The sequence below is a fragment of the Geosmithia morbida genome (genome assembly GCF_012550715.1).
Source record: "Geosmithia morbida isolate 1262 chromosome Unknown scaffold_26, whole genome shotgun sequence".
Classification (NCBI taxonomy): domain Eukaryota; kingdom Fungi; phylum Ascomycota; class Sordariomycetes; order Hypocreales; family Bionectriaceae; genus Geosmithia; species Geosmithia morbida.
Window position 1 is genome coordinate 120194 of NW_023336213.1, and position 15119 is coordinate 135312.

The following is a 15119-nucleotide window of genomic DNA, read 5'->3' on the forward strand; positions in this document are numbered from 1 at the left end:
CCCCCGCGTCATCATTATTGTCAGTAGATCCGACCATGTCTTACCCTGAAAAGTTCCTGGCCTTTCAGTCGCCGAGTGCGGACAAGTGGCTCGACTTTGAGAAGAACTCGTTCGTCCCCCGTCCGTTTGGCGACTACGACGTCGACGTCAAGATCGAGTGCTGCGGCGTGTGCGCCAGCGATAAGCACACCATCAGCGGCGACTGGGGCCACTGCAATTACCCCCTCGCCGTGGGCCACGAGATCATCGGCGAGGTCGTCAAGGTCGGTTCCAAGGTGACCCTGGCCCAGGTCGGACAGCGCGTCGGCGTCGGCGCCCAGGTCTGGTCGTGCCTCGAGTGCCGCCAGTGCAAGAATGACAACGAGACGTACTGCAAGCATCTGATCGACACGTACAACGCGCCGTACCTCGACACCGGCCACATCACTCAGGGTGGATACTCTTCCCATGCTCGTGTTCACGAGTTCTGGTATGTTCTCTCTCTCTCTTCCTGTCCCTTATGACATTCTCGCTCCCCGCTCCCTTTTTTTTTTTTTTTTTTTTGTCGTGGATGGAGAACATGTAGGCTGACGCAGCCTCTTGTTCGAAACAGGGTCTACGGCATTCCCGAGAAGATCAGGAGCAGCGTGGCGGCCCCTTTGCTCTGCGCCGGCATCACTGTGTACAGTCCCCTGAAGCGCCTGGGCACCGGGCCGGGAAAGAAGGTGGGCATCGTGGGCATCGGCGGCCTGGGCCACTTCGCCGTCATGTTCGCCAAGGCCATGGGCGCCGAGGTGTGGGCCATCTCGCGCAGCCGGGCCAAGGAGGCCGACGCCCGCCAGATGGGCGCCGACGGCTTCATCGCCACCGGCGAGCCCGACTGGAACGAGCCGCACAGGCTGACGTTTGACATCATCATCAACACGGCCACGTCGTTTGACGGCTTCGAGATGTCGAGATACCTGTCCATGCTCGACGTCCACGGCCACTGGAATTCGGTCGGCCTGCCCGGCGGTGAGGGCATGTCCATCCGCAACCAGGACTTCATCGCCAACGGCTGCTTCATCGGCAGCTCCCACCTCGGCAGCCGCAGCGAGATGCTCGAGATGCTGCAGCTCGCCGCCGACAAGGACATCACCACCTGGGTCGAGGAGATCCCCATGTCCCGCGAGGGCCTGCAGAAGGCCATGGAAAAGCTCGAGAAGAGCTCGGTCCGCTACCGGACGTGCATGGTTGCATTCGACAAGGCTTTTGCCGAGTAGAATCGACCTGGACCCGTGCACCTGATTAGGAGGGGTTCTTGAGGAGAAGAAGACGGACCAAGAGATGGAGTGGGAATAGTAATGACGAGATTAGATTTGCGGAAGGAAGGGAAGAATGAGAGGAAGAATACAGCACGAGTAAATCTGTCTCGTGGGTTGAGATGGCACTCTTGTAGTTTTGTGAGGGTGGGGGAAGTTGGGGGAGGAGGAGGCACGAGGTACACGCTACCTTGATGGTCTTATTTCGGGTGTCGATGACGCCAGCCGTCCACCTGTCTCTCAAGAGGAAAGATGAGATCGGAGGATAATGAGATTCCTCTTCAGAAAGTCGTAATCTCTTCTTCTTCTGCTCCGCCGTCGTGACTGGCGGGCGGGGATTTTCGCATTCGGAGGCATTGCTGTTCCCAGGTCGGAGATCTCCACATTGTATCATCATCACCACACTTGAGCATCACCCGCTCCCGCTTTGGTCTTTTTGAGGTTCCCATCTGCCTAGTATCATATCATCCCATTCTTCTACCTGTACAAGATCTGGAATCTGGTGAGCCTCGGCTACCGCGACGGAATACCGATACTATCAGTCTATCAGCTGCCTACTCGGGCATCTTCTCTCCCCTTCATCAAGACTGACGTCTACGTCGACGCGTAACTGTACCCCGACAACTCCGATACCCTTCGTATCAGAAAAACTCCCGTCCGATTGAAAGAGGTATTCAAGCCATGATAAACATGTCGTGTCGCTCATGGCTTGGCCTGCCATTCTCAGATGGAGGTGCATCCGTTGGAAGTAACCAGTAATACTACGTGTACTGTCAATGACGGTATGCGGCGTTGGTGACTCACGCCGAGATCAACCCCATGTTGATCCTCGGTTTTGTTGCGATTCAGTCGCAGAATTCGCTTGTTCATGGTAGGAGAGGAGGAGACAAGAGCTTTGGAATCCATGTCGAGAACCATCATCACCGCACTCTTCAGGCTCTTGGCTACTCGTACACCCAGCTCAGCAGCCCTAGCCCTGCCCGACCAAACTGTTTGAATGACCACGGTATGTACTCATCTTGTAGGGATACATGATATGACGAGTAGTTCGTGAACGAGAGAGCTTTGGTAATGCATCGTGTGTCATCCCATTGGCGTGGTAGCTGGAACCCACCGGTCAGCGCGCATTGCCCAATACGCAAAATGTGGCTTGCGGGACTAACGGTGCACGGTCTGGATTTATTGCTTTCCTGCGGTTGCTTACTCAATCGGATTTGAAATCCAGCAGTGACTCGTCGCGGGAAGGCATATACTTCTGAACCGTTTATATATATTTATATGTGTGTGTGTGTGTGTGTGTGTGTGTGTGTGTGTTCGTACAAAGATCAGCCTGCCTACCAGCCGCCAATTGTCACATGTTGCACCCTCTATGAACAGCTTACTGATTCTCCTTGGATGTATGTGAAAGCATGCTCGAACTAGAGGACGAAAGAGAAGTCAGGTTAAGAGGAGCTGACACCGGACTCACAGGGCTTCATTGCAGAATACAGACACCTCGCTGACCCTTCGAGTCAGGAGAGTCGTCTCGCGCTCCGAAATCACCCAAGTCCGACTCTCACGGTCATGGACAGCCCTGGCCGTCTACGCCGTGACACTGCGCTCCCCCCAGTCATGGGTTGACGTCTTCAGCCTCTCCCCTCCCCCCTACCCCTCCTCCTCCTCCTCTCCGTCCTCCCTCTCCGTCAAGGGCAGCAACGGCGGCAGAGGCAGGGTGTGCCAGGGCGACTCGTCAAAGTCCCTGTCCAAGACGTGCGGCTCGCAAGCTGCCTTCAGCCCGGACACGCGGCGCGTAGCTACGCTGCGCGACTGGACGACCCAGCTGGGCAGCGGCGCCGAGCTCCACTACGCGACGTCCATCCTGATCCGGGACACGGACAGCGGCAGGACCACGCTCGAGATCGAGGGGATATGCGCCGGGGGCCCCCTATGCTGGAGCCCGGACGGGCGGTGGATCATCGCTGCGACGGCGGACGGCAGTGTCGGCGGTGGTGCAGGTGCAGGCTCCGGCGGACACAGGCTTGGCGTGTGGGATTCCCGCAGTGGCAGCCGCGCAGGCCGCGGCATGCTGGGCCACGTCGACCGCGTGACGCACTCGGCCGTGACGACGGACCGCACCGTAGTCTCCCTCTCGCGCGACGCGTCCATCCGCCTGACCAACCCCCTCACCGGCCGCACCGTCGCCCGTCTGGAGATGGACGCCGGTGGCGGCGGGGCTGGCTCGGCCGCCCCCGCCGTCATGACCGCGGCCAATAACCTGCTGGCTGTCGGGGAGGATGGTGAGAACGGGGGCAGTGTGACCGTCGCCGCCGTCTGGGGGGGCAGCCGTGTCGTCCTGTGGCACCCGTACGCCCCCGACGCCACGTTGACCTCCTACGCCCTCCCGTCCGTGCGCTCCGTCGAGGGCTGGCCTCTGACCATCTCGTCGGATGCAAAGTACCTGGTCTGTCGTACGGAGGACGGCTTCGATGTCACCGACCTGGCTACCGGAGCGCTCCTGTGTCAGGCTGTTGTCGAGGAGGTCGTCACGGCGGCGTGCTTTTCGCCGGACTCATCCGTCGTTCTGATTGGGCGCATGGACGGCGTGGTCGAGGCGTGGGACTTTGTAAGACGCGGATCCGATGCTGGAGTTGGCAAGAATTGAAGTCCATAAACGTATTTGGAGTTGTTGTCTTGGGGAGCTTCTCTTCTTCTTCTTCTTTCTGTTTTCATTTATCTTTATGCTTGTTGTTGTTGTTATCTATTGTCGGATCAATATATTGACACCTATCAAGCGAGCGACTGCATACGATTATTACACACCTCATGTCCATCCAGATCAGTAATACGCTCCCGGGATATTGGAGATGGCCGCTGTAGGAGGACGGGGACAGTGACTGAGCGAGACGAGGAGGATTTATACATTACTGACTGCCAGCGTCTCAACGCGTTGGCCGTGTTCGATGAGATCAGGTATATCCTGTCCTTGGTCTCGGGGGGGGGGGGGGGGGGGGGGGCGCGGCGTAGAGAACTAGCGGGGGATTCATGTCTGGTAGGCACAGACTAGATCGGCCATCTGAAGCCCCATCGCACCACATCATGGGATACTAATATTGAGAACAATACTTAGCAGTTTGACTGCTCAGGGAAAATCGGTGCTGTTCTTTACATCTGTATCATCACGCCGAGACTTGCCTTTTCTGGACGGCCTTGCTGGGTCGGATATGACGGCGTGCGGGGCAAGTTGCGACGGATAAATGTCCGATCGTCGGGGATCCCCTCCTCTCTGCTCCCTACCTCTGATGACGACGGCATGAGAGAGGGACCCTCCAGGGAAGGATTTAAGAATGTGGATCAGCCCGCCTTCTAGACTGTCCCTGACCTCACCTCGTTCTTGTTCTGTGACTACGAGTACTTCGACCGCCCCCGATCGACGCCTCACTCGCAACCACCATCACGACGACAGCAACGATGTCGGTCCCGACTGAATTTACCCTCAACACGGGGGCTAAGATCCCCGCCGTTGGACTCGGTATGTTCTCATAGCCAACCCGATACTGGTTGCGCCATCCGATGACGGGGACTGTATGGCTTACCTGGGTGTCCGTCAAGGTACTTGGCAGGCAGCGCCGGGCGAGGTGCGAGTCGCCGTGGCCGACGCTATCAAGCACGGATACCGTCACATCGACGCAGCCCTGTAAGTCAGAATACAGGTGAAGGCGGAAGGCATATATATGCATCGGAAGCGATCATTAACCGGCCGCGTAGGATTTACCGTGAGATCTTACCACACGACTTGTGTGCCGATGTGACAGCAGTCTAACACTCACTCTCTCCTCCTTCTTTTTCTCTCCTAGGCAACGAGAACGAGGTTGGTCAGGGTATCAGGGATAGCGGCGTCCCTCGCGAGGAGATCTTCCTCACCAGCAAGCTGTGGAACACGTACCATGACAATGTCAAGGAGGGTCTCCAGAAGTCTCTTGATGCTCTCGGTGTCGACTACCTCGACCTCTATGTACGTTCCTCATGCAGAATGCTCTCAGTTCTGGCAGCCCCCTCTCTCCCCCAGACCAGCCAACCGACTGGCTGACCGACATTCGATCCAACAGCTTATTCACTGGCCCGTTCGCCTGGTCCCGGTACGCTGATCCCCCCTGTCGCATGCCTGTTTCTTCTTACCCCGCTATACATTACTGCCAAATATCTCGGATCTTGCTGACGAGGCCCCCAGAATGGGTCGAGCGAGTTCTTCCCCGTCAACCCCGACGGCACACGCGCGGTGGACAGGTCATGGAACCTGGCCGACACGTGGCGCCAGATGGAGGAGGTGTACAATAGCGGCAAGGTCAAGGCCATCGGCGTCTCCAACTGGTCGATCCCGTACCTGGAGGAGCTGAGCAAGACGTGGACCGTCGTCCCGGCCGTCAACCAGGTCGAGCTGCACCCTTACCTGCCGCAGCACGAGCTGCGCCAGTACTGCGCCGACAAGGGCATCCTCCTCGAAGCCTACTCGCCGCTGGGATCCTCCGGCGCCCCCCTCATGTCCGACTCGGAGATCCAGAAGATTGCTGACGCCAAGGGCGTCTCGCCCGCCACCATCCTCATCAGCTACCATGTCAACAAGGGCACCGTGGTGCTGCCCAAGTCCGTTTCGGAGAAGCGCATCGCCAGCAACAGGGAGGTCGTCAAGCTATCTGGCGATGAGCTGGCGGTCCTGGATGGCCTGGCCGCTGCTGGGAAGGCGAAGCGCATCAACACGCCGCCGTGGGGGTTCGACCTCGGCTTCGCTGACTGGTATGGGCCCGTCAAGTCGAATTGAGGATGTTTTGCGCGAAGACGACTGGCAAATAACAAAAAAGTCTGAGTGGATGAGGCACTTTTCCGTAGTCAAGAGTTCTTCCCCCCCCCCCTTTCGTCTTTGGCTCTGTATCGTATCGTAGGGCATTACAATCAAGACATGATGGCATATATATATCCCTTGACTACGGCAATATAGAAGAAACCGCGGAAACTCTCACATTATGAGAGGATATACAAGTTCTAAATAGAAATAGCATTGAATAAAGGGCGCCAGTGTAATTCAGGTCTCGATGAAACTGCTCAGACAAGAGGCCACACTACTCAGTGCGATATGAATCATTGCTTCTCATGGGCAATCACCGGCGTTGACCGGACCTCTCCGACCTTTGAGACGGAGCCCTTCCCAGACTCCTCATCGTTGGAGTCCTGGTCTCGCGGGGCTTCGAGGCCGATGCTCTTGCCTCTCCGCTTACGGATGAACTCGTCCACCTTGCGGATGATGGCCAAGCACAGACCAAAGGACAAGACACCTAGATTGATGGAGAATCCGGTGCGGTACTTGGGCTTGTCGGACTCGCGGAAGATCTGGGCGCCGTAGATGCCGGCGGTGTTGGCTGCCATGATGACCCTAAATAGAAGAAGAGAAAGAAGAGAGAGTCAGTGAGCGTTGGCGGATTGCAGGAGCCTCCACAGCCTAGGCTTTTGACTTACATGGCCATGGCGACGGCACGCTCCTCGGAGTCATGGCAGGCGAGGGACATCCAGGCAATGTTGAGAGGGTGGGAGAAGGTGGCAAAGGTCTGAGTCCAGACGATACCAAAGTACTTGGCTCCCTTGCGGTCGTCGCCGAACTCGGTGAAGCCGCGGTTGAATATGTTGCCGAGCAAGTGGCAGCTCAGGCCGGCGATGACGGTCTCGGGGCGTTGGTTGCTGTTGGGGGGGTGGGGGGGGAATTCTGTCAGCGGGATCCGGCACGGGGACGCAGGCAGTTAGAAAGGTCGGTGCGGTGAGAGACGTACTAGTGGTCGGAGACGTAGCTGAAGGCGAACGAGACGGGAACCTGAAGCCAGAGACCAACCGAGGCCATGGCATTACTGGTGAGCTTGGGGAAGCCGAAGCCGGAGACGATGGTAGGCGAGTAGGTGTCGAAGGCGCGCTGGGGTCCATTGTTGCAGAGAGAGATGCAGGTGTGAACCCAGAGCCTCCAGTTGGTGAACTGCCATGATGTCAGCTGTCTGTCGGATGGAGCACGTCAAGGATGCGGGGCGTTCGGTGGTTCCCGACAACTTACGGCCCTCTTGAAAGCGCTGCGGTCAATCTTCTTCTTCTTCTTTCCCTTCATGGGGTCGTCCAGCACCACCCTGGTGCGGAGGATGTGGAGCTCGCGATCTGTGAAGAAGCGGATACCAGGCGCAAAGGTAGACCGGGGGTTCTTGAACGAGTCCGGCAGGAAGAGGCCGAAGACGAAGCCTCCGCAGACGGTGAAGCTTCCCATGAGGATGAAGAGCCAGAACCAGCCCGACTTACCGCCGACACCGCGCATATGGAGGATTCCGTAGGCCAGCAGCTTGGAGGAAGCCTGGCCGATCTGGTTGCCAAAGTAGAAGACCATGACGCGCTTGGCCGTCTCCTTGCGGGTGTACCAGGTCGACAGGGTCCACAGGCCGCCGGGGATGAAACCCGACTCTGTCATGCCGAGGAGGAAGCGCGTGGCGATGAAGGAGCCGTAGCTGTTCTGGAAGGCCTGGAAGGTGCTGACGATGCCGAAGAGGAAGAGCTGCAGCGTGAGCCACTTGCCGGGGCCGACGCGGTACAGGATCATGTTGGAGGGTATCTCGAAGAGCACTGAGAGCAGAGAAGGTCAGTGCCTGGAACGGATAGAGAGTGTGCATACCGGGCGTGCCGCGTACCGATACCGAGGGACAGCATCTGCTGACCGACGTTGAACTGGTCCTGGTCGACGCCGACGTCTTCCATGAAGGTGTCGGTGATGGCATTGGAGATGTTTCCACGGTCGAGTTCTGCAGGTGCGCGTATATTAGTACCGTCGATACAGGACAGGAAATCGGGCTGGGTCTTTGGGGGAATAAGAGAGAACGAAACAAGACAAAGACAAGACGAGAAACAAAAGAAACGAAGGTTGTAGGGTGGCACTAACGCAGACAGAAGAAGCCCATGGTGAGGATGGGCATGATGATCAAGTCGAGCCTATCCATGAGTGTCAATGCCAAGGAAACTGAGATCATTACTTGCTACCTCCATCTCCCTTTTTTTTCCTCGAAATGTTTTTTTTTTCTTCTTGAGGTCACCGTGGGAAGCGATCCCGAGAGTGCTCGTGCTGGACTTACTTGAGCTTCGCCCTCCGCTCCTCATCCTTGGACCAGTCGACTTCGAGGTGCGGCGTCTCCTCTTCATCCGGAGGATTGGAAGGCTCGCTCCTGGCGAGTTTTGTGCCGAAGATACCCATATTGGCGCTTGCCGGTCAAGGACCAGCGTCGTAACTAGATTCGACCGCGGTACTCTCTTGTGGTCGGAATCTTGCTCTTGTCAGTTCTAGGCGCTGGGGGTGTGTCTCGGAGAGCCTTCAGCTTCTGCGCAGGACCAGGTCGGGTAGGGTGAAGGAGGGCAGGAAGGGACAGCGGATACCGGAAGGGAGAAGAAGTGCAAGGGAACATGATCCTTATACCCAGATGCCTGGGGAACGGTCCCCGGTCCCTCCTCCTCCTCCTCACACCTTTTCTTCGGCGGATGGCGCAGCCCGATCCCCCCCCCCCCCCCCACAGTTCTCGACCGCAACCTGCTCATGTTCCCCGTCGGGTTGTCGCAAATTAACGTAAGTCTGCGAAGCAATAGACTGTCCAGGTCTACGAGTAAGGTGTTGTGTAGATAGCATCATCAAGATGGCCGATCACGACATGGCAAGAGTTTTTAAGCTTATAGTTTAGCTTGCCCCGGCCAACTCCGCTACCATGCATCAGAACGCCGGAAAAGCCAGAGTTTGGAACCGACGGCACGGGGATGAGAGCCTATCATGTACTCTGGAGAGCTCACCAAGCTGGACGGGTGGATACAGCACGGGCTATCGCGCCGTTGACTGCTCGTCTTGCGTGGGAGGCTTGGCGGAACTCGGTGCTCCCTGCCTTTCTCTTCCTTCTTTTTTTCTCTCTTCTGCGGAGTAGCCGACTGGAAAAGGCTTCGATGGTCCGACCAGCTGATCCACACCGTTCAGAGGTGTGATGATGGCTTCTCCGTCCGAGACTATGACTATCCAAGGGTGAATATAGTAGCATCACGAGTACACACTACACGTAACCTATGTATCTGTGCGTGGAATCTCTCGCGGATTCAGAATCTGGGTGCGAAGTAACGAGAGAGATCTTCAGCATCAGATATTCGCTCCATGTCGAGGATAGCAAAGCAAACCCTGCGACTTTCTGCACCAGTGGGGGTGGCCGACCACTGCACGTGTGCCCTACGAAGTATTATTAGATGCTAAGGAAATAATATCGCATCATGCGCAGAGACGAAAGAAGAGAAAAAGAAAAGAAAAAGAAAAAGAAAAGAAGAGGACGAGACAGAGTCCTGGACCGCCCCCCCCCCCATCCGCATCCGCCGAGGTGCCAAGACACTAGATACGAAGACGAATACAAGCGCGAGCCGAGACCCTGGTGAGTTGGGACACTAAAAGGAGAGTAGCTAGAACGGGATGTGGGAAATGGATGAGAGCGCAATTTAATATGAATACCTATGTACAGATTAGACCTGGCAGTTGGTGATATTACAACAACCAACAATAGCATTACGGATATACAATGTATTACGTGTGAGAACGGACAGGGTGGCCAAGGTGACCTAGTCCTACTAATCTGCACTCGTATACTCGTATATGTATCATTCTACTAGTTGCTGCTCCTTTCGTTCCTTTTCCCTCTTCTACCTCGGGGCCGCCTAGTTGTCCCGTCGCTCTTGGATAGAGTATCAATCTTGGATATCCTTGTATATACAGATTATATGACAGTACTGATCATCACTCGCCACCTCTTTATTATCCGGTCCCACCATGGCGTGATACTGGTAACAACCTCTCATGTGTACTCTCGTACACGGTCGCAAGTTACGTCTATTATGGCGAGCATATAGTGTAAATCACATGATCACAGGGAATGATGAGAGGGTTCCCATCACCATCTACCTGTGTGTATGTATATATGTATATACTCATATGTACATGCTCATACATATACTTGTACTGCCGGCAGTTGATCATAATACGGCCCAAGGCGCCTAGTAATATTGCGAACATAGGTTTCTCCATCTTATTGACTCCGGGGCTAGAAAGGCGTGAGGGTAATACTTCGTACTAATAATCTATCTGTACATGCATCCATCATACATGCCTTTTATCATCATCATCATCATCAGTATTAGTATTAGTATTGGTATCTTATTGGAATATCGTGCTATTGATCTACTCTACTCGCTCTGCTATCCACTCGATTCTTCTCCCTCAGACCAAGCTCAGCTTCTCTCAGAAATCCGACACCGAAAATCCAACACCGCCGTCATGACCCGAGGGGAACTCCCCAGCCCCCTCCCCCCGGCGTCTTGATCTGCATCAGTTCTCCGGGCCGGAGATCGACAACAGCTTGGCTACCGAGGTTGATCTTGTCCAGGCCACCCTCTGCATTGCGACGGAAGACGGCATTCTCACCTACATTGCCCGGCTGGCCGCCGTCGACTCCGTACGGCGCAAAGACCCTCCTCTCGGAGAGGATGCTCGACCTCATCGGGATCCTCGCCTCGATCTCGCGCGTGATGCCGTCTCCGCCATTCCACCTGCCTCTGCCGCCCGAGCCGCGATTGATCTCGTGCCGCCGCACCAGGACGGGCGTGCGCTTCTCGACCACCTCCGCATCCGTGATGCGTGTGTTGGTGGAATGCACGTGAGTTGCGTGCTCGCCGTGCCAGCCGGGTCCGGCGCCCGTCCCGCCGCCGATGGACTCGCCGTAGTTCCAGCCCGGCTCGATCTTGCCCGTGTCCGGGTTCCGTCCGCCGATGCCCCAGCCGAAGCTGCTGGCGCAGCCCTGGAAGGCGGCGACGCAGTGGAAGGCCCGCAGGATCACGTCGATCACCCGCTGGCTGGCCAGGGTGCTGCCGCAGACGGCCACCGACGGCTGCGGGTTCAGCACCGAGCCCTTGGGCACCCGTATCTCCACCGGAGCCAGGCATCCCTGGTTCAGCGGTATGTCCATGTCTATGAGGCAGCGTAGCGTGTAGATGACGGCCGAGTGAGCGATCGAGATGGGGCAGTTGATGTTGCTCCAGCACTGCGGGCCGGTACCGTCAAAGTTGAACACGGCAGATCCAGTCTCGGCGTCGACCGTGATGCCGAGCTTGATCTTGGTCCCGTTGTCGAATACGTCCTCGGCCCCCAGTCCGTCGGGGTGCTGCGCCGCCACGTCGCGGAGGAACCTGCGCACCGCAGCCTCGGCGTTGAGCTGGATCCCGCCCATGTACCTCTGCACGGTCGGCAGCGAGAACTCGTCGCAGAGCCGGCCGAGGAGCTTCAGGCCGCGCTGGTTCGAGGATATCTGGGCCTTCAGGTCCGACACATTGTCCTGGAAGCGTCGGGTGGGGCTGCACCCCGGGAAGCTGCCGGCAAGCTCAAAGGCCCGGCGGACCTCGTCCTCGAGGAACTCGCCTCCGCTGACGATCTTCATGGACGTGACGTTGAGGCCCTCCTCCCACAGCTCCTTGGAGTCGGGCATCATCGACGTGATGCCCTTGCCACCTTGTCACGGAAATACGCATCAGAAAGCGGGGACTTGGAGGGCGGGGGGGGGGGGGGGGGGGGGAGGAAGAAAAACTGGGGGGGGGGGGGGGGGGGGGGGGGGGGGGGGGAACATTGCCGGCCGGCTCTTGCTCTACATACCGATATCTGTGTGGTGACCCCGGCTAGCCGTGTAGAAGGCGACTTGACCGTCGACGAAGATGGGCGTGATGACGGTGATATCCGGCAGATGCGTGCCCCCCCACTCGGGGTGGTTCGACATGAGCACATCGCCCGGCTGGAGCTTGCCTCTCCACAGCTTGTGCTGTGCCTGGATGGCCAGCTGCATGCTCCCGAGATGGATGGGGATGTGAGGCGCGTTGGCTACCAACTGTCCGTCGGACGAGAAGATTGCGCAGGAGAAGTCGAGCCGCTCCCTGATGCTCGTGGAGATGGCTGTCCGCTGGAGCGTGCTGCCCATCTGCTCGGCAATCGACATGAACCTGTGGGCGAAGACGGAGAGCTGGATGGGACTGAAGGTGTCGTCGCCGGCCGATTCCGACGTCGAGGACCCCCCGGGCTCGACCCTGTCGATGATGACGTGGTCCGGCAAGATGTAGGCTCGGAACCGGGCTTCCACGACGATGGTCTGCGTCTCGTCGAGGATGAGCGCCGGTCCGTCGACGAAGGTACCTCGCTCGACATCGGCTAGCCTGTACACGCCGCTATCTCTCCAGGCGCCATCGATGTACAGGGTCTGCACCTTGGAGGCTTTGGCCGGCGTCTGCCTCGTCTGCGCTGCGGCCAGGTCCTGCGTCGGCGGCGCAACGGCACCGCCCTTACCGGCGGTGCCGGAACCGCGCACCGTGATGGAATCAATTATTATTCTGCGGTCGAGGTTGAAGGCGAACTCGCGCAGATGCTCGGTCCTGAACGCCTTGCCGTAGTCGTCGTCGTCTGGCCGTAGGATGGAAAGGATCGTGTCGGTGCCAAAGTAGTGCAGGCCCAGCACCTCGTCAAAGGTAAGCGTCTCCTTGGAAGCTCCCTGCGAGACGAGATCTTCCTGGACCTGGCATCTGAGCCGGTCAAGGACCCGTCTGATCCGAGGGAGTTCGGAAAGGGAGAAGTCGGCCGCGTGGGGCTCCGATGCCTTGGACCGTAGCTGCGACTGGGAGATGCCGTATGCGGACAGCAAGGATGACCACTTGTGGATTAATATGCGTCGGATCCCGAGCCTGTCGGCAATCGCGCAGGCATGCTCTGTTCACGCAGCTTTAGTAGGTTTCGTCGGCTCGCGAGCGAGGATCGAGCACTTGGACTCACGGCCGCCTGCTCCGCCAAAGCTGACAAGGTTGTGCTTCTCGGGCGCGTATCCCCTCGCCTCTGCAAATGATGGACAAGACCGGTCAGTGACAAGACCTGGATTCTGGACGCAGCACAAGACACGAGACGAACCTGTGGCATTTCGGATGGGCCTGCTCATGGTCTCATTGGCAACATTGATGAATCCGCAAGCCACCTCCTCTGGCGTCAGATGCTGTGACGTCTGGGCATTGAAGTCGTCAGCAATAACCCGAAACTTTTCCTTGACGATTTCTAGGTCGAGAGGCTCGTTGGAACCTGGGCCGAAGACGGATGGGAACGACGTCACGTCGAGGCGGTTCAGGAACAGGTTCGCGTCCGTGACGGTCAGCGGCCCGCCGTTCCGGTAGCTGGCCGGGCCAGGATAGGCACCGGCGCTCTCGGGGCCTACGACGAGCAGCCCGTTGCGTGCAAAGAGGATGGACCCCCCTCCCGCAGCGACGGTCTGGATATTGAGCATGGGGACGTTGAGGGTGCGGTTGGCGATGCGTGACTCTGTGAGGTAGTCGTAGTGGCCGTCGAAGCGGCAGACGTCGGTGCTCGTGCCGCCCATGTCGAGGCCGATGAGGGGGTCGGCCGACTCACCAAAGTAGCAGGATCTGGCGACGCCCACGACACCACCCGCGGGCCCGCTGACCAGGGCCTCGTTCCCACCAAACCTGGCGGCCTGCTTGAGCCCGCCATCCGAGCACATGAACTCTGTGCGTCGGGGGAGCACATCGAACCCGGTCTCGAAACCCTCAATGTACCGTCTTATGACGGGATAGAGGTACGCCTCGGAACAGACCGACGTGCTGCGCCGCAGGTACTTGATCGTTCGGCTCGTGTCGCTCGAGATGGAGACGTACCGGAAGCCAACATCCCGCGCGATCCCCTCCACGATCCGCTCGTGGTCCGGGTACAGATACGAGTGCAGGAACGAGATTGCGAGGGATGTATAGCCTTCCGAACGGAGTGACAGCAGCTGCCCGCGCACCTGGGCCGTGTCGACCGCCTTCAAGACGCGGACCACCTCGCCGCTCTCTGTCCTCCGGAGACCGGGGTCGGCATCGACGGCCGCGGACGACTTGTCCAGAGGAGACGGGTTCAGGTCGTAGTCCTCGATGGTGATGCGCTCGTCCACTTCGATGACCCTGTCGTGGAGCGCCTTGGCCTTCTCCACGCGCAGTGCGAAGATGTCGGGCCGTGTCTGGTCGCCGATGATGCACACATCCTTGAATCCCTTGGTTGCCACGAATGCGAACCTCTCACCCTTCTGTTCCAGCAAGGCGTTGGTGGCGACCGTCGTGCCTATGCGACATGACGCTGTTGATCTCTCAGGCGCACATTAGGACGAAGCTCGAAACAGGCTTGGGCCATATCAGACTGCTCCTTCTCTCGAACGCACCGATTCTCGAGCCATCCAGCTTTTCGCCTCGGGGAATGGACCGGCCTTGTGCCCGTTCGAGAACGCGGCGGATAGCCTCCGTCGGTGCATCGCTGTAGTTTCCCGGGTCCTCGGATAGAATCTTGAAGACGTATGGGCTCTGATCTCCGACGGTCGCAATCACATCGCAGAACGTGCCACCCCGGTCGATGGCGATGTCGATGTCGTTACTGTCCATCGAGCGATCTTCACAAGGTGCCATGCTGTATTCCAAAAGACCCGGTTCGTTCTCTCTCTACCTCTATCGCCTTCGAATCTCACCAGACTCGGTTCTGCCAATGTATCTATAGACGCAAATTCCCCTGGGGGGGGGATAGAACAATAATATCGGATGGTCAACGGTCCGCGCCGGTCGGAATGAAACGGCTTGGCCGAGATTTGCCTAATTGGGTAATAAATTGCCGCGACCGTCAACGGAGACGAAAACTTCCCTATACAGACTCTCCCGTGCATTGATATGGCCCGCAGTCGACCACTGCACCCTTTTTCTGGGCCTCTTTTCTCG

The 15119-nt window shown here is 57.9% G+C and overlaps 5 protein-coding genes across 5 annotated transcripts; 3 read left to right on the forward strand and 2 right to left on the reverse strand.

The window, feature by feature from the left end:
• Window positions 1–35: 35 nt before the first annotated feature.
• GMORB2_4808 (alcohol dehydrogenase (NADP+)) lies at window positions 36–1241 on the forward strand (the record flags this gene model as incomplete). Its single annotated transcript, XM_035466782.1, has 2 exons — window positions 36–469; window positions 593–1241. The coding sequence occupies 2 exons, from the start codon at window positions 36–38 to the stop codon at window positions 1239–1241; spliced, it is 1083 nt and encodes a 360-aa protein (XP_035317941.1).
• A 1182-nt stretch (window positions 1242–2423) lies between these two features.
• GMORB2_4809 (WD domain, G-beta repeat) lies at window positions 2424–3921 on the forward strand (the record flags this gene model as incomplete). The annotated part of the gene is made up of 2 exons (XM_035466783.1): window positions 2424–2451; window positions 2771–3921. The coding sequence occupies 2 exons, from the start codon at window positions 2424–2426 to the stop codon at window positions 3919–3921; spliced, it is 1179 nt and encodes a 392-aa protein (XP_035317942.1).
• Window positions 3922–4727: 806 nt separating this feature from the next.
• On the forward strand, window positions 4728–6075 carry GMORB2_4810 (glycerol 2-dehydrogenase (NADP+); the record flags this gene model as incomplete). The annotated part of the gene is given in 6 exon segments (XM_035466784.1): window positions 4728–4788; window positions 4869–4953; window positions 4959–4969; window positions 5114–5271; window positions 5366–5395; window positions 5488–6075. Coding segments are annotated over 6 exon segments (933 nt in total).
• Window positions 6076–6392: 317 nt separating this feature from the next.
• On the reverse strand, window positions 6393–8523 carry GMORB2_4811 (Major Facilitator Superfamily; the record flags this gene model as incomplete). The annotated part of the gene is made up of 7 exons (XM_035466785.1): window positions 6393–6684; window positions 6768–6986; window positions 7076–7272; window positions 7348–7901; window positions 7967–8077; window positions 8215–8264; window positions 8405–8523. 7 exons carry the CDS (start codon window positions 8521–8523, stop codon window positions 6393–6395), a joined length of 1542 nt encoding a protein of 513 aa, XP_035317944.1.
• A 2095-nt stretch (window positions 8524–10618) lies between these two features.
• On the reverse strand, window positions 10619–14816 carry GMORB2_4812 (5-oxoprolinase (ATP-hydrolysing); the record flags this gene model as incomplete). The annotated part of the gene is given in 5 exon segments (XM_035466786.1): window positions 10619–11847; window positions 11989–13086; window positions 13150–13209; window positions 13282–14501; window positions 14515–14816. 5 exon segments carry the CDS (start codon window positions 14814–14816, stop codon window positions 10619–10621), a joined length of 3909 nt encoding a protein of 1302 aa, XP_035317945.1.
• Window positions 14817–15119: the final 303 nt, after the last annotated feature.